An 18,781-nucleotide genomic window follows, 5' to 3' on the forward strand; every position below is an offset into this window, starting at 1 on the left:
TGTCGTCGTGGTTGAGTGACAGCTCAGAGTGACAGCTCAGACTGTCGTCGTGGTTCAGAGTGACATTAGTAAAGCGAGTATCTTTGGATAAATGACCATGTCATTGTGTTGTTGTCGTCCAGAACGCGGCTAAAGCCATTAAGAGTGATTCGAGCAGCAAGGCTCCAGTGGAGGAACCCCCTACTGCCCCGTCAGAGCCTGAGGACCCTACTTCCCCCTCCAGCGTCCCCTCTCCCTCCCCTCCCCTCCGGGAAAAACCAGCCAGGAAGAAGGCCTCCAAGCCGCCCAAGCCGCCCAAGATGCCCAAGGCCCCCAAACCTCCCAAGGTCCCCAAACTGAAGGAGGGAGGGAACAAGAAAGGACAGAAAGAGAAGGAGGTCCCTCTTCCTCCTCCGTCGAAGCCCTCCAGCCTGGCAGCTCTGGAGTCTCACGCCAAGGACATCCTCAGCAAGATGGACCAGCCCAAGAAGGGCAAGATGGGGGGCAAGGTGAGAGCAGTAACAACCATAACTTATTCACTTCTAATACCCTGTTTAATGGGAAACTTAAACATTTTTCAACTTCATCATCTCCAGCACCACTCCAATATCAACATATGTGATAATAGTGTGATTCTATGTTTTCAAGTAAAAGGAAGATAAATGTCTCCAAATTGTCTAGGAATTGTCTAGAAATTGTCTAGAAATTGTCTAGAAATTGTCTAGTAATTGTCTTGTACTTGTCTAGTAATTGTCTTGTACTTGTCTAGTAATTGTCTTGTACTTGTCTAGTAATTGTCTAGTAATTGTCTAGTAATTGTCTTGTACTTGTCTAGTAATTGTTTAGTATTTGTCAGATGATGTCATTTAAACACTTATCTTCCTCTATCTTTTTTACTATAAAACATTTTCACATACACTACTGGTCAAAAGTTTGAGAATATCTACTCATTCAAGGGTTTTTCTTTATTTTTTACTATTTTTCTACATTGTAGAATAATAGTGAAGACATCAAAACTATGGAGAGAAAAAAAGTGTTAAACGAATCGAAATGTATTTTAGATTTTAGATTCTTCAAATAGCCACCCTTTGCATTGAGGAAAGCTTTGCATTCTACAATGTAGAAACTAGTAAGAATAAAGAAACCCTGAATGAGTAGTTGTGCTGTAAACCTTGAGGCCGATACTGTGTGTTGATGTTGGGGTGGTGCTGGAGAAGATGAAGTTGAACATTTTAGAAATGTCCCTTTAACCATATTTACGTGTTGGTCAAGATGGACCAGCCCAACAGGGGCAAGGCAACCTTTACCATGTATAACATGACTGGACCAGTCGTGCTCGACATCTCTACATCAGGGCTGGTCAACCCTCCTCTTGTAAGGCAGGCTTTTCTCCAACTGATGCTCCCTGCTCTCCCAGGCGGCTAACAACATCCTGAGCATGTCGGAGACCTGTAAGCACAACGATTTGGAGAAGACTGAGATCCGAGAACAGAACAAGAAACAGGCGGAAGCCAAGTGGAAATATAAGGTAAGGTACAGAACAGTTTCAGTTAGGTACAGAACAGTTACAGTTAGGTACAGAACAGTTACAGTTAGGTACAGAACAGTTTCAGTTAGGTACAGAACAGTTTCAGTTAGGTACAGAACAGTTTCAGTTAGGTACAGAACAGTTTCAGTTAGGTACAGAACAGTTTCAGTTAGGTACAGAACAGTTTCAGTTAGGTACAGAACAGTTACAGTTAGGTACAGAACAGTTTCAGTTAGGTACAGAACAGTTTCAGTTAGGTACAGAACAGTTTCAGTTAGGTACAGAACAGTTTCAGTTAGGTACAGAACAGTTACAGTTAGGTACAGAACAGTTTCAGTTAGGTACAGAACAGTTTCAGTTAGGTAAGGTACAGAACAGTTACAGTTAGGTACAGAACAGTTTCAGTTAGGTACAGAACAGTTTCAGTTAGGTACAGAACAGTTTCAGTTAGGTACAGAACAGTTTCAGTTAGGTAAGGTACAGAACAGTTTCAGTTAGGTACAGAACAGTTTCAGTTAGGTACAGAACAGTTTCAGTTAGGTACAGAACAGTTTCAGTTAGGTACAGAACAGTTACAGTTAGGTACAGAACAGTTTCAGTTAGGTACAGAACAGTTTCAGTTAGGTACAGAACAGTTTCAGTTAGGTACAGAACAGTTTCAGTTAGGTACAGAACAGTTTCAGTTAGGTACAGAACAGTTTCAGTTAGGTACAGAACAGTTTCAGTTAGGTACAGAACAGTTACAGTTAGGTACAGAACAGTTTCAGTTAGGTACAGAACAGTTTCAGTTAGGTAAGGTACAGAACAGTTTCAGTTAGGTACAGAACAGTTTCAGTTAGGTACAGAACAGTTACAGTTAGGTACAGAACAGTTTCAGTTAGGTACAGAACAGTTACAGTTAGGTACAGAACAGTTTCAGTTAGGTACAGAACAGTTTCAGTTAGGTACAGAACAGTTACAGTTAGGTACAGAACAGTTTCAGTTAGGTACAGAACAGTTTCAGTTAGGTACAGAACAGTTTCAGTTAGGTACAGAACAGTTTCAGTTAGGTACAGAACAGTTTCAGTTAGGTACAGAACAGTTTCAGTTAGGTACAGAACAGTTTCAGTTAGGTACAGAACAGTTTCAGTTAGGTAAGGTACAGAACAGTTTCAGTTAGGTAAGGTACAGAACAGTTTCAGTTAGGTACAGAACAGTTACAGTTAGGTAAGGTACAGAACAGTTTCAGTTAGGTACAGAACAGTTTCAGTTAGGTACAGAACAGTTACAGTTAGGTACAGAACAGTTTCAGTTAGGTACAGAACAGTTACAGTTAGGTACAGAACAGTTTCAGTTAGGTACAGAACAGTTTCAGTTAGGTACAGAACAGTTTCAGTTAGGTACAGAACAGTTTCAGTTAGGTACAGAACAGTTTCAGTTAGGTACAGAACAGTTTCAGTTAGGTACAGAACAGTTTCAGTTAGGTACAGAACAGTTACAGTTAGGTACAGAACAGTTTCAGTTAGGTACAGAACAGTTACAGTTAGGTACAGAACAGTTTCAGTTAGGTACAGAACAGTTTCAGTTAGGTACAGAACAGTTTCAGTTAGGTACAGAACAGTTTCAGTTAGGTACAGAACAGTTTCAGTTAGGTACAGAACAGTTACAGTTAGGTACAGAACAGTTTCAGTTAGGTAAGGTACAGAACAGTTACAGTTAGGTACAGAACAGTTTCAGTTAGGTACAGAACAGTTACAGTTAGGTACAGAACAGTTTCAGTTAGGTAAGGTACAGAACAGTTTCAGTTAGGTACAGAACAGTTACAGTTAGGTACAGAACAGTTTCAGTTAGGTACAGAACAGTTTCAGTTAGGTACAGAACAGTTACAGTTAGGTACAGAACAGTTTCAGTTAGGTACAGAACAGTTTCAGTTAGGTACAGAACAGTTACAGTTAGGTACAGAACAGTTACAGTTAGGTACAGAACAGTTTCAGTTAGGTACAGAACAGTTTCAGTTAGGTACAGAACAGTTTCAGTTAGGTACAGAACAGTTTCAGTTAGGTACAGAACAGTTACAGTTAGGTACAGAACAGTTACAGTTAGGTACAGAACAGTTTCAGTTAGGTACAGAACAGTTACAGTTAGGTACAGAACAGTTTCAGTTAGGTACAGAACAGTTTCAGTTAGGTACAGAACAGTTTCAGTTAGGTACAGAACAGTTTCAGTTAGGTAAGGTACAGAGCAGTTAGTGAAGGTTAACAGAGTAGTAAAGGTTAATATAATGTAGGATACAGAATAGTTTGAGTTGAGGCTGTCTCAGCATGCTTTAAAAACAGCAAAGTCGACATGATACTGATGCTTCAACATAAAGAGAAAGCAGATTCAAGCTTTTTAAAACAAGTATGCAAGTGGTTCTGTTCAATTAAAGCTGAGAAGCTGAGGTCCAACAGAAAAATGTAATTAACACACTATAGATTAGCTAAACAAACAGGCTGGACTGTTTAAAGCTTCTAGAACCTGGGCCCATCCAACAGGCTGGACTGTTTAAAGCTTCTAGAACCTGGGCCCAGCCAACAGGCTGGACTGTTTAAAGCTTCTAGAACCTGGGCCCAGCCAACAGGCTGGACTGTTTAAAGCTTCTAGAACCTGGGCCCATCCAACACGCTGGACTGTTTAAAGCTTCTAGAACCTGGGCCCAGCCAACAGGCTGGACTGTTTAAAGCTTCTAGAACCTGGGCCCAGCCAACAGGCTGGACTGTTTAAAGCTTCTAGAACCTGGGCCCAGCCAACACGCTGGACTGTTTAAAGCTTCTAGAACCTGGGCCCAGCCAACAGGCTGGACTGTTTAAAGCTTCTAGAACCTGGGCCCATCCAACACGCTGGACTGTTTAAAGCTTCTAGAACCTGGGCCCATCCAACACGCTGGACTGTTTAAAGCTTCTAGAACCTGGGCCCAGCCAACAGGCTGGACTGTTTAAAGCTTCTAGAACCTGGGCCCATCCAACAGGCTGGACTGTTTAAAGCTTCTAGAACCTGGGCCCAGCCAACAGGCTGGACTGTTTAAAGCTTCTAGAACCTGGGCCCAGCCAACAGGCTGGACTGTTTAAAGCTTCTAGAACCTGGGCCCAGCCAACACGCTGGACTGTTTAAAGCTTCTAGAACCTGGGCCCAGCCAACAGGCTGGACTGTTTAAAGCTTCTAGAACCTGGGCCCATCCAACACGCTGGACTGTTTAAAGCTTCTAGAACCTGGGCCCATCCAACACGCTGGACTGTTTAAAGCTTCTAGAACCTGGGCCCAGCCAACAGGCTGGACTGTTTAAAGCTTCTAGAACCTGGGCCCAGCCAACAGGCTGGACTGTTTAAAGCTTCTAGAACCTGGGCCCAGCCAACAGGCTGGACTGTTTAAAGCTTCTAGAACCTGGGCCCAGCCAACACGCTGGACTGTTTAAAGCTTCTAGAACCTGGGCCCAGCCAACACGCTGGACTGTTTAAAGCTTCTAGAACCTGGGCCCAGCCAACACGCTGGACTGTTTAAAGCTTCTAGAACCTGGGCCCAGCCAACACGCTGGACTGTTTAAAGCTTCTAGAACCTGGGCCCAGCCAACAGGCTGGACTGTTTAAAGCTTCTAGAACCTGGGCCCAGCCAACAGGCTGGACTGTTTAAAGCTTCTAGAACCTGGGCCCAGCCAACAGGCTGGACTGTTTAAAGCTTCTAGAACCTGGGCCCAGCCAACAGGCTGGACTGTTTAAAGCTTCTAGAACCTGGGCCCAGCCAACAGGCTGGACTGTTTAAAGCTTCTAGAACCTGGGCCCAGCCAACAGGCTGGACTGTTTAAAGCTTCTAGAACCTGGGCCCAGCCAACAGGCTGGACTGTTTAAAGCTTCTAGAACCTGGGCCCAGCCAACACGCTGGACTGTTTAAAGCTTCTAGAACCTGGGCCCAGCCAACACGCTGGACTGTTTAAAGCTTCTAGAACCTGGGCCCAGCCAACACGCTGGACTGTTTAAAGCTTCTAGAACCTGGGCCCATCCAACAGGCTGGACTGTTTAAAGCTTCTAGAACCTGGGCCCAGCCAACACGCTGGACTGTTTAAAGCTTCTAGAACCTGGGCCCAGCCAACACGCTGGACTGTTTAAAGCTTCTAGAACCTGGGCCCAGCCAACAGGCTGGACTGTTTAAAGCTTCTAGAACCTGGGCCCAGCCAACAGGCTGGACTGTTTAAAGCTTCTAGAACCTGGGCCCAGCCAACAGGCTGGACTGTTTAAAGCTTCTAGAACCTGGGCCCAGCCAACACGCTGGACTGTTTAAAGCTTCTAGAACCTGGGCCCAGCCAACAGGCTGGACTGTTTAAAGCTTCTAGAACCTGGGTCCAGCCAACAGGCTGGACTGTTTAAAGCTTCTAGAACCTGGGCCCAGCCAACAGGCTGGACTGTTTAAAGCTTCTAGAACCTGGGCCCAGCCAACAGGCTGGACTGTTTAAAGCTTCTAGAACCTGGGCCCAGCCAACACGCTGGACTGTTTAAAGCTTCTAGAACCTGGGCCCATCCAACAGGCTGGACTGTTTAAAGCTTCTAAAACCTGGGCCCAGCCAACAGGCTGGACTGTTTAAAGCTTCTAGAACCTGGGCCCAGCCAACAGGCTGGACTGTTTAAAGCTTCTAGAACCTGGGCCCAGCCAACAGGCTGGACTGTTTAAAGCTTCTAGAACCTGGGCCCAGCCAACAGGCTGGACTGTTTAAAGCTTCTAGAACCTGGGCCCAGCCAACAGGCTGGACTGTTTAAAGCTTCTAGAACCTGGGCCCAGCCAACAGGCTGGACTGTTTAAAGCTTCTAGAACCTGGGCCCAGCCAACACGCTGGACTGTTTAAAGCTTCTAGAACCTGGGCCCAGCCAACAGGCTGGACTGTTTAAAGCTTCTAGAACCTGGGCCCAGCCAACAGGCTGGACTGTTTAAAGCTTCTAGAACCTGGGCCCAGCCAACACGCTGGACTGTTTAAAGCTTCTAGAACCTGGGCTCAGTCCTCACAACTATGTCCTCTCCACAACATTCACATCTGCTGGGAGTCCTGCTGATGGGCGTCCCAAATGGCACCCTATTCCCTATATAGGGCACTACTTTTGACCAGGGCCCCATGAGGTTACTATAAACATGGTGCACTATATAGGGAATAGGGTGCCATTTGGGACGCAGTTCTGCACTAAGGAGGCTGTTATGTCATTATAGCTGATTCACAGGGGATGGGTTCTGGAGGGGGGAAGGGAATAAATTAGTCGGCTTTAGTTTCATCGAAACCTGTAAGCCAAAGGCTTTCGGTTGGATTGTCTGTAGTCAAGACCGGAACTAGCTAGACTGGAGGCCCTTGTAGATAGATATGTAGATAGATACAGAGGGAGGAAGGTAGGTAGAGTAAGGTCATCACAGACCAGAATATATATTTAGTGTACTAAATATTGGGCACATGACATAGACTGACCAGGTGAATCCAGGTGAAATCTATGATCCCTTATTGATGTCACTTGTTAAATCCACTTCAATCCGTGTAGATGAAGGGGAGGAGACAAGTTAAAGAAGGATTTCTAAACCTTGAGACAATTGAGACATGGATTGTGTATGTGTGTCATTCAGAGGGAGAACGGGCAAGACAAAAGATTGAAGTGTCTTTGAACAGGGTATGGTAGTAGGTGCCAGGTACACCGGTTTGCGTGAAGAACTGCAACGCTGCTGGGTTTTTCATGCTCAACAGTTTCCTGTGTGTGTATCAAGAATGGTCCACCAACCCAAAGGACATCCAGCCAACTGGACACAACTATGGGAAGCATTGGTGTCCACATGGGCCGAACTCGGGTTACCGGTGATGTCATGAACAGGAAAACAAGCTTGAAGACAGCTCCGACACAAATGGAAACCTGTTAACCTCTATGGGCTACGTTTTTTTATCCAGCCGTGTCAATACTGCCCCCTAGCCCTAACAGGTTAACTAGTACTACACTAAAAGTATGTGGACACCCCTTCAAATTAGTGGATTTGGCTATTTCAGGCACACTCGTTGCTGACAGGTTTATACAATTGAGCAAACAGCCATGCAATCTCCATAGACAAACATTGTCAGTAGAACGGCCTTACTGAAGAACTCAGTGAGTTTTCAACGTGGTACCGTCATAGGATGCCACCTTCCCGACAAGTCAGTTTGCCAAATCTTTTCCCTGCTACAGCTGCCCCGATCAACTGTAAGTGCTGATATTGTGAAGTGGAAACGTTTAGGGGCAACAACGGCTCAGCCGTGAAGTGGTAGTCCACATGCTTCACCATCTGGTAGTCCGACGGACTAATCTGGGTTTGGCAGATGCCAGGAGAATGCTACCTGCCCGAATGCATAGTGCCAACTGTAAAGTTTGGTGGAGATGGAATAATGCTCTCGGGGCTGTTTTTCATGGTTTGGGCCCCTGAGTTCCAGTTAAGGGAAATCTTAACGCTACAGCATACAATGACATTCTAGACGATTCTGTGCTTCCAACTTTGTGGCAACATTTTGGGGAAGACCCTTTCCTGGTTCAGCATGACAATGCCCCTGTGCACAAAGCGAGGTCTATACAGAAATGGTTTGTCGAGATCGGTGTGGAAGAACTTGACTGGCCTGCACAGAGCCCTAACCTCAACCCCATCGAACACCTTTGGGATGAATTGGAACGCCAACTGCGAGCCAGGACTAACCGCCCAACATCAGTGCCAAACCTCACTAATGCTCTTGTGGCTGATTGGAAGCAAATCCCCACAGCAATGTTCCAACATCTAGTAAGTTCAGTGGGTCGGGTGCAGGTTCGGGCAGCAACTTCCTAAGACGAGGATTTTACTAATTTGGGTCGTTGCATCAATACAGAGTGTTTATCCCAGAGAGACCGGTAAGTCACAGCTCTCTGCCCATATGTCAATGGGGGCTGGTTTATTTTATTTGAGACAACCAGTTGTTTTTTAGAGGGAACACTGCTTTAGTTTGTTTGGTTATGTTTTATGTGTTCCATGTTCGTTTATCCCCTAAACCTAACCCCTAACCCTAACCCTAGCTCCTAACCCTAACCCTAGCCCCTAACCCTAGCTCCTAACCCCTAACCCTAGCTCCTAACCCCTAACCCTAGCTCCTAACCCTAACCCTAGATTCTAACCCTAACCCTAGCTCCTAACCCTAACCCTAGATTCTAACCCTAGCTCCTAACCCTAACCCTAGATTCTAACCCTAGCTCCTAACCCCTAACCCTAGCTCCTAACCCTAACCCTAGCTCCTAACCCTAACCCTAGCTCCTAACCCTAACCCCTAACCCTAGCTCCTAACCCCTAACCCTAGCTCCTAACCCTAACCCTAGATTCTAACCCTAACCCTAGCTCCTAACCCTAACCCTAGATTCTAACCCTAGCTCCTAACCCTAACCCTAGATTCTAACCCTAGCTCCTAACCCCTAACCCTAGCTCCTAACCCTAACCCTAGCTCCTAACCCTAACCCCTAACCCTAGCTCCTAACCCTAACCCTAGATTCTAACCCTAACCCTAGCTCCTAACCCTAACCCTAGATTCTAACCCTAGCTCCTAACCCTAACCCTAGATTCTAACCCTAGCTCCTAACCCCTAACCCTAGCTCCTAACCCTAACCCTAGCTCCTAATCCTAACCCTAGATTCTAACCCTAGCTCCTAACCCTAACCCTAGCTCCTAACCCTAACCCTAGATTCTAACCCTAGCTCCTAACCCCTAACCCTAGCTCCTAACCCTAACCCTAGCTCCTAACCCTAACCCTAGATTCTAACCCTAGCTCCTAACCCTAACCATCATTATGAGCCTAGGAGGGAGTTTCTGCACTTCACAAACTTTACTTTTTTAAATAGATTCATATGATGAGAGGGAGGAGACTACAAGTCAAAGAGGGAGTTATGTATCAATGCAAAACAACAGATCAAACATGACTAGTTTAAATTGAAATATAAATGATATAGACCATCCTATAAAAAGGAAAAAACTGCTTCACCAACTTAAGAAAATACATTGTTCAGTAGCACTGGTCCAGGAGACACATTGACAGAGAATTAACATATATATATTTTTTTAAGAGAATGGGTAGATCAAGTATTTAGCTCATCTTTTCAAGGTGAGAAAAAAAGAGGTGTTGCAATCTTGTTTAATAGATCTATGCTTTGCCAAGGATAAAGTTTTGAAGGATGATCTGGGTAGATATGTGACGATAGTGGGGCCAGTAGAAAACTATTCTGAACCTGTATGCACCAAATAAAGATAACCCAGAGTTATTCGAAAGATATCACAACTGTAATAGCAGACAATGCAAAAGGGATGGTTATTATTGGAGGGGACTTTAATTGGTTATTATTGGTGGGGACTTTCATTTGTTATTGTTGGAGGGGACTTTCATTTGTTATTGTTGGAGGGGACTTTAATTGGTTATTGTTGGTGGGGACTTTAATTGGTTATTGTTGGAGGGGACTTTAATTGGTTATTGTTGGAGGGGACTTTAATTGGTTATTGTTGTGAGGGGACTTTAATTGGTTATTGTTGGAGGGGACTTTAATTGGTTATTGTTGGTGGGGACTTTAATTGGTTATTGTTGGTGGGGACTTTCATTTGTTATTGTTGTGAGGGGACTTTAATTGGTTATTGTTGGAGGGGACTTTAATTGGTTATTGTTGTGAGGGGACTTTAATTGGTTATTGTTGGAGGGGACTTTAATTGGTTATTGTTGGAGGGGACTTTCATTTGTTATTGTTGGAGGGGACTTTCATTTGTTATTGTTGGAGGGGACTTTAATTGGTTGTTGTTGAAGGGGACTTTAATTGGTTATTGTTGAAGGGGACTTTAATTGGTTGTTGTTGAAGGGGACTTTCATTTGTTATTGTTGGAGGGGACTTTAATTGGTTGTTGTTGAAGGGGACTTTAATTGGTTATTTTTGGAGGGGACTTTAATTGGTTGTTGTTGAAGGGGACTTTAATTGGTTGTTTTTGGAGGGGACTTTAATTGGTTATTGTTGAAGGGGACTTTAATTGGTTGTTTTTGGAGGGGACTTTAATTGGTTATTGTTGAAGGGGACTTTAATTGGTTATAGTTCAGGGGACTTTAACGGGTTATGGTTGGAGGGGACTTGGCTGCCATGATGAATAAACTAGAATCTAAATCCCTGGCTGTCATGATGAATGATCTATAATCTAAATCCCTGGCTGCCATGATGAATGAACTAGAATCTAAATCCCTGGCTGTCATGATGAATAAACTAGAATCTAAATCCCTGGCTGCCATGATGAATGAACTATAATCTAAATCCCTGGCTGCCATGATGAATGAACTAGAATCTAAATCCCTGGCTGCCATGATGAATGAACTAGAATCTAAATCCCTGGCTGTCATGATGAATGAACTAGAATCTAAATCCCTGGCTGTCATGATGAATGATCTAGAATCTAAATCCCTGGCTGTCATGATGAATGAACTAGAATCTAAATCCCTGGCTGTCATGGTGAATGATCTAGAATCTAAATCCCTGGCTGTCATGATGAATAAACTAGAATCTAAATCCCTGGCTGTCATGATGAATAAACTAGAATCTAAATCCCTGGCTGTCATGATGAATGAACTAGAATCTAAATCTCTGGCTGTCATGATGAATAAACTAGAATCTAAATCTCTGGCTGTCATGATGAATAAACTAGAATCTAAATCCCTGGCTGTCATGATGAATAAACTAGAATCTAAATCTCTGGCTGTCATGATGAATAAACTAGAATCTAAATCTCTGGCTGTCATGATGAATAAACTAGAATCTAAATCCCTGGCTGTCATGATGAATGAACTAGAATCTAAATCCCTGGCTGTCATGATGAATGAACTAGAATCTAAATCCCTGGCTGCCATGATGAATGAACTAGAATCTAAATCCCTGGCTGTCATGATGAATGAACTAGAATCTAAATCCCTGGCTGTCATGATGAATGAACTAGAATCTAAATCCCTGGCTGTCATGATGAATAAACTAGAATCTAAATCCCTGGCTGTCATGGTGAATGATCTAGAATCTAAATCCCTGGCTGTCATGATGAATAAACTAGAATCTAAATCCCTGGCTGTCATGATGAATAAACTAGAATCTAAATCCCTGGCTGTCATGATGAATGATCTAGAATCTAAATCTCTGGCTGTCATGATGAATGAACTAGAATCTAAATCCCTGGCTGCCATGATGAATGATCTAGAATCTAAATCCCTGGCTGTCATGATGAATGAACTAGAATCTAAATCCCTGGCTGTCATGATGAATAAACTAGAATCTAAATCCCTGGCTGTCATGATGAATAAACTAGAATCTAAATCCCTGGCTGTCATGATGAATGAACTAGAATCTAAATCCCTGGCTGTCATGATGAATAAACTAGAATCTAAATCCCTGGCTGTCATGATGAATGAACTAGAATCTAAATCCCTGGCTGTCATGATGAATGAACAATAATCTTCTTTTGTATATCCAAGCAGTATTTACGTAAAGTAGAGGAATGCAGCTTTGAACCTATAACTTTACCAGACCACAGTCCAATATATCTCAAGATAAATCTAGGAATGTTGTAAACTTGATGTTATAAAGACCTTTACGATTAATCAGAACAAAACCATCAACTAGAAAAAATGTGATCCCTTTTGTCTAACTAGGAAATGACACGGACAGAAACAAACCAGATTGAGGAAATGACACGGACAGAAACAAACCAGATTGAGGAAATGACACGGACAGAAACAAACCAGATTGAGGAAATGACACGGACAGAAACAAACCAGATTGAGGAAATGACACGGACAGAAACAAACCAGATTGAGGAAATGACACGGACAGAAACAAACCAGATTGAGGAAATGACACGGACAGAAACAAACCAGATTGAGGAAATGACACGGACAGAAACAAACCAGATTGAGGAAATGACACGGACAGAAACAAACCAGATTGAGGAAATGACACGGACAGAAACAAACCAGATTGAGGAAATGACACGGACAGAAACAAACCAGATTGAGGAAATGACACTGCCAGAAACAAACCAGATTGAGGAAATGACACTGCCAGAAACAAACCAGATTGAGGAAATGACACGGACAGAAACAAACCAGATTGAGGAAATGACACAGACAGTTAGAGAGAACAACATAAAAAAAATCCCTTATCCTCTATCCCAGAACTCTTCCACTGTTTGAGGTGCTTTGAAGAAGTGTTTAGGTTTAAAGTCAATGAAGCAAACTCAGAAGCTATAATGATTTTAGGAAATTGTCTATCTCAGTTGAATAAAGACGTGTCCTTTCATTGGTCTGGACAAGGGTTTACATATTTGGGTTTTAACACCTCACATATCACATCTTTACTCAAGAAACTTTGCTAAACTGATCTCACAGATTAAGACAGATTTACTGTGATGGGAAGTTCTGCTGCTCTGTAAGGGGTGGAAAGGGTCATCATTTATATAGCATTTATACAGCCTTCCCTGTAGCTCAGTTGGTAGAGCATGGTGTTTGCAACGCGAAGTGTTTGCAATGCCAGGGTTGTGGGTTCAATTCCCACGGGGGGGGCCATGTATGAAATGTATGCATTCACTACTGTAAGTCGCTCTGGATAAGAGCGTCTGCTAAATGACTATAAGAGCGTCTGCTAAATGTATATTACATTTACATTTAAATCATTTAGCAGACGCTCTTATCCAGAGCGACTTACAAATTGGTGCATTCACCTTATGATATCCAGTGGAACAACCACTTTACAATAGTGCATCTAAATCTTTTAAGGGGGGGTTAGAAGGATTACTTTATCCTATCCCAGGTATTCCTTAAAGAGGTGAGGTTTCAGGTGTCTCCGGAAGGTGGTGATTGACTCCGCTGTCCTGGCGTCGTGAGGGAGCTTGTTCCACCATTGGGGTGCCAGAGCAGCGAACAGTTTTGACTGGGCTGAGCGGGAACTGTGCTTCCTCAGAGGTAGGGAGGCGAGCAGGCCAGAGGTGGATGAACGCAGTGCCCTTGTTTGGGTGTAGGGCCTGATCAGAGCATGAAGGTACGGAGGTGCCGTTCCCCTCACAGCTCCATAGGCAAGCACCATGGTCTTGTAGCGGATGCGAGCTTCGACTGGAAGCCAGTGGAGAGAGCGGAGGAGCGGGGTGACGTGAGAGAACTTGGGAAGGTTGAACACCAGACGGGCTGCGGCGTTCTGGATGAGTTGTAGGGGTTTAATGGCACAGGCAGGGAGCCCAGCCAACAACGAGTTGCAGTAATCCAGACGGGAGATGACAAGTGCCTGGATTACCCAGATTGCTCTTTCTATTCTAGTCCCTGTGTCTATATTGAAGATGTTGGATACGCTTCTTTCTAAATTCATATGGCTAAACAAGAGAGACTCAAAGTTCTATTTTTACCCCAAGATAAAGGTGGCCTGGGTTTACCCAATTAAAATGTTTACTTTTGGGCCACGCAATTAAGCTTTTGTGGCTTGGATTAAACAAGACTTTGGGTCTGTACAAATTGAGCAACGTTCATGTCCAGAAATATACCGCTTCTTTTTAGGCCAATTGCATTGGAGGAAAGTTATATGGAAGAATGAATGGATAAGATACACTCTGAAGGTATGGACAGCAGTATGAAAAAACAGGAAATGCCAACTTCCCTCTCAAGGGCCATGAAAATGACTAGCGATGCCGACCTTAAGCCATCCATAATGGACAGAGGCTTTAGTAGATGGGCAGAAAAAGGTTTGATCACAATTAACCGGCATTTTAAAGGGAATGTCCTCAAATATTTTACTCAGCTCCAAACTCAATTTGATCTACCTGCAAATGACGTGTTTTAGATAAGACACTACTTAATGAAACATAAGGAATGGGAGGTCATTAAATATCACCATCCAGTGTTGAGCAATATGTCATAAACATATTGGAAAGGTGAAATAACAGCCAAAAAGAGGTGGCTAAGTTGTCTGAAAGGTTTAGAGATGAATCTGTACACGCCCAGGATGTTAAAGGAAAATGGGAACTAGAAATGAATGTGATAGAAGATGAATCATTGTAGAGAATATGTGAAAGTAGTCTCAAATGCACTAGTAGCCCAGTGTGGAGGGAGTTTGCCTGGAAAGTGAAGATGACATACATTACAACAACTTTCTTGATATTGACATTTGCTCCAAAAGCTTCAGCATTATGTTGGAGGGGTAGTGGACCAATACAAGACCACACATATTTATTCTGGGATAAAGTTATTCTGGAAGTGAAGACAATCCTAGACATTGAGTAACCACTTGAACCAATGTTAATTTTCTTGAAGGTAATAACGTGTAACCTGGAAGGTAAAAAATAAATATGCATGTTAAGGGAACTGTTAGTGTTTGCACAGAAAAATGTTGACGGTCAATTGGCTGAAACCACAGCTTCCATCTAATTAACTGGACTCAGGGACTGAAACGTGTGTAATGGGAAATATATCCAGCTTCCATCTAATTCACTGGACTCAGGGACTGAAACGTGTGTAATGGGAAATATATCCAACTTCCATCTAATTCACTGGACTCAGGGACTGAAACGTGTGTAATGGGAAATATATCCAGCTTCCATCTAATTCACTGGACTCAGGGACTGAAACGTGTGTAATGGGACATATGATATCCAACTTCCATCTAATTAACTGGACTCAGGGACTGAAACGTGTGTAATGGGAAATATGATATCCAGCTTTCAACTAAAGACGGATACTTTTTAGTCAAATGGACTCCCATCAGATTGTACCTTGCCTGATAACTGTATAGACAAAAAGAGGGTAATATGTGGTGGTTTGTGGCATAATTCCCGTAGTTTAATGAATCTGAAGTTAACTCCTGTAATTATTAGTGTTATTACATTTTGTGGTCATTTTAGTGATGTTTTACAATTCTTGTTTATTGTGTTTGCTTTTATGGCTCTCTTTCCAAAACATAGAGCGCGATGCCAAGGATCGTTCACATGGTGAACTGGAATGTAAACTGGTTACAAAAAAAACCAGTTAACATTTGTGTCCAGTTGTCTGGATGTCCTTTGGGTGGGGGACTATTCTTGATACACACGGGAAACGGTTGAGCGTAAAAATTCCAGCAGCGTTGCAGTTGTTGACACTAACCGGTGCACCTGGCACCTACTACCATACCCTGTTCAAAGGCACTTCAATCTTTTGTCTTGCCCGTTCTCCCTCTGAATGACAAATATACACAATCCATGTCTCAATTGACTCAAGGTTTATAAATCCTTCTTTAACCCGTCTCCTCCCCTTCATCTACACTGATTGAAGTGGATTTAACAAGTGACATCAATAAGGGATCATAGCATTCACCTGGATTCACCTTGTCAGAGCAGGTGTCCTTAATGTTTTATCTCATCAGGGTTATCAGGGTCATCAGGGTTATCTCATCAGGGTTATCAGGGTTATCTCATCAGGGTCATCTCATCAGGGTCATCTCATCAGGGTCATCAGGGTTATATCATCAGGATTATCAGGGTTATCTCATCAGGGTTATCTCATCAGGGTTATCTCATCAGGGTCATCTGGGTTATCTCATCAGGGTTATCAGGGTCATCTCATCAGGGTCATCAGGGTTATCTCATCAGGGTTATCTCATCAGGGTCATCTCATCAGGGTCATCAGGGTTATATCATCAGGGTCATCTCATCAGGGTTATCTCATCAGGGTCATCAGGGTTATCTCATCAGGGTTATCTCATCAGGGTTATCTCATCAGGGTCATCTGGGTTATCTCATCAGGGTTATCAGGGTCATCTCATCAGGGTCATCAGGGTTATCTCATCAGGGTTATCTCATCAGGGTTATCTCATCAGGGTTATCTCATCAGGGTCATATCATCAGGGTCATCAGGGTTATCTCATCAGGGTCATCAGGGTTATATCATCAGGGTTATCTCATCAGGGTTATCTCATCAGGGTTATCTCATCAGGGTCATCAGGGTTATCTCATCAGGTTATATCATCAGGGTTATCTCATGAGGGTTATCTCATCAGGGTTATCTCATCAGGGTCATCTGGGTTATCTCATCAGGGTTATCAGGGTCATCTCATCAGGGTCATCAGGGTTATCTCATCAGGGTTATCTCATCAGGGTTATCTCATCAGGGTCATATCATCAGGGTCATCAGGGTTATCTCATCAGGGTCATCAGGGTTATATCATCAGGGTTATCTCATCAGGGTCATCAGGGTTATCTCATCAGGTTATATCATCAGGGTCATCAGGGTTATCTCATCAGGGTTATATCATCAGGGTCATCAGGGTTATCTCATCAGGGTTATCTCATCAGGGTTATATCATCAGGGTAGGTCTCACTCTCTCCAAGGACAGATGCATGTCTCACTCACACTACATGTTCTACACCGTGTTCTAAATGTTCTACACCGTGTTCTAAATGTTCTACACCGTGTTCTAAATGTTCTACACCGTGTTCTAAATGTTCTACACCGTGTTCTAAATGTTCTACACCGTGTTCTAAATGTTCTACACCGTGTTCTAAATGTTCTACACCGTGTTCTAAATGTTCTACACCGTGTTCTAAATGTTCTACACCGTGTTCTAAACCGTGTTCTAAATGTTCTACACCGTGTTCTAAATGTTCTACACCGTGTTCTAAATGTTCTACACCGTGTTCTAAATGTTCTACACCGTGTTCTAAATGTTCTACACCGTGTTCTAAATGTTCTACACCGTGTTCTAAATGTTCTACACCGTGTTCTAAATGTTCTACACCGTGTTCTAAATGTTCTACACCGTGTTCTAAATGTTCTACACCTTGTTGTCGGTCCTTCTGCCAGTGTATGACATAAAGTGATTTTTGTTGTTCATGTCCATTACAGAACAGTAAACCAGATTCCTTATTGAAGATGGAAACTGAAGTGCACAAGTTTGAGAGAACGCCACTGTCGGGCAACAAAGACAAGTTTGCCTTTTCAATGACACACAAGAAGTTACTAGGGTAAGCACTGTATACTGGAGCAATGTGGTGTCACCTAAATGTGTGTGTGTGTGTGTGTGTGTGTGTGTGTGTGTGTGACAGACAGACAGACAGACAGACAGACAGACAGACAGACAGACAGACAGACAGACAGACAGACAGACAGACAGACAGACAGACAAACAGATGCATCTGTCCTCGGAGAGAGTGAGACCTATCCATCGTTAATGTGAATTCACATTCTTATCATCCTGTAAAGTGTTTTACTCAAAATGGCAGATTATAAACACAGTGGTGTTACAGTAACATGCTGTATAAACACAGTGGTGTTACAGTAACATGCTGTATAAACACAGTGGTGTTACAGTAACATGCTGTATAAACACAGTGGTGTTACGGTAACATGCTGTATAAACACAGTGGTGTTACGGTAACATGCTGTATAAACACAGTGGTGTTACAGTAACATGCTGTATAAACACAGTGGTGTTACGGTAACATGCTGTATAAACACAGTGGTGTTACGGTAACATGCTGTATAAACACAGTGGTGTTACGGTAACATGCTGTATAAACACAGTGATGTTACAGTAACATGCTGTATAAACACAGTGGTGTTACGGTAACATGCTGTATAAACAAAGTGGTGTTACGGTAACATGCTGTATAAACACAGTGGTGTTACGGTAACATGCTGTATAAACACAGTGGTGTTACGGTAACATGCTGTATAAACACAGTGGTGTTACGGTAACATGCTGTATAAACACAGTGGTGTTACGGTAACATGCTGTATAAACACAGTGGTGTTACGGTAACATGCTGTATAAACACAGTGGTGTTACAGTAACATGCTGTATAAACACAGTGGTGTTACAGTAACATGCTGTATAAACACAGTGGTATTACGGTAACATGCTGTATAAACACAGTGGTGTTACGGTAACATGCTGTATAAACACAGTGGTGTTACGGTAACATGCTGTATAAACACAGTGGTGTTACAGTAACATGCTGTATAAACACAGTGGTGTTACGGTAACATGCTGTATAAACACAGTGGTGTTACAGTAACATGCTGTATAAACACAGTGGTGTTACGGTAACATGCTGTATAAACACAGTGGTGTTACGGTAACATGCTGTATAAACACAGTGGTGTTACGGTAACATGCTGTATAAACACAGTGGTGTTACGGTAACATGCTGTATAAACACAGTGGTGTTACAGTAACATGCTGTATAAACACAGTGGTGTTACGGTAACATGCTGTATAAACACAGTGGTGTTACGGT

At 43.0% G+C, this 18,781-nt stretch overlaps 1 protein-coding gene across 4 annotated transcripts in view; it reads left to right on the forward strand.

Moving 5' to 3' along the window:
• The window catches only part of LOC106566264 (lysine-specific demethylase phf2), a 215,829-nt gene that overhangs the window by 127,848 nt on the left and 69,200 nt on the right, over positions 1-18,781 (forward strand). For all 4 annotated transcript variants that reach the window (XM_082959534.1, XM_082959532.1, XM_082959536.1 and 1 more), the window contains exons 12-14: positions 123-488; positions 1,397-1,507; positions 17,388-17,506. In XM_082959534.1, coding sequence (XP_082815660.1) covers positions 123-488; positions 1,397-1,507; positions 17,388-17,506 — 596 coding nt within the window. The remainder of the gene's footprint in view (positions 1-122; positions 489-1,396; positions 1,508-17,387; positions 17,507-18,781) is intronic.

This window comes from Salmo salar, chromosome 12 (assembly GCF_965601325.2).
Source record: "Salmo salar chromosome 12, fSalSal1, whole genome shotgun sequence".
Lineage (NCBI taxonomy): Eukaryota > Metazoa > Chordata > Actinopteri > Salmoniformes > Salmonidae > Salmo > Salmo salar.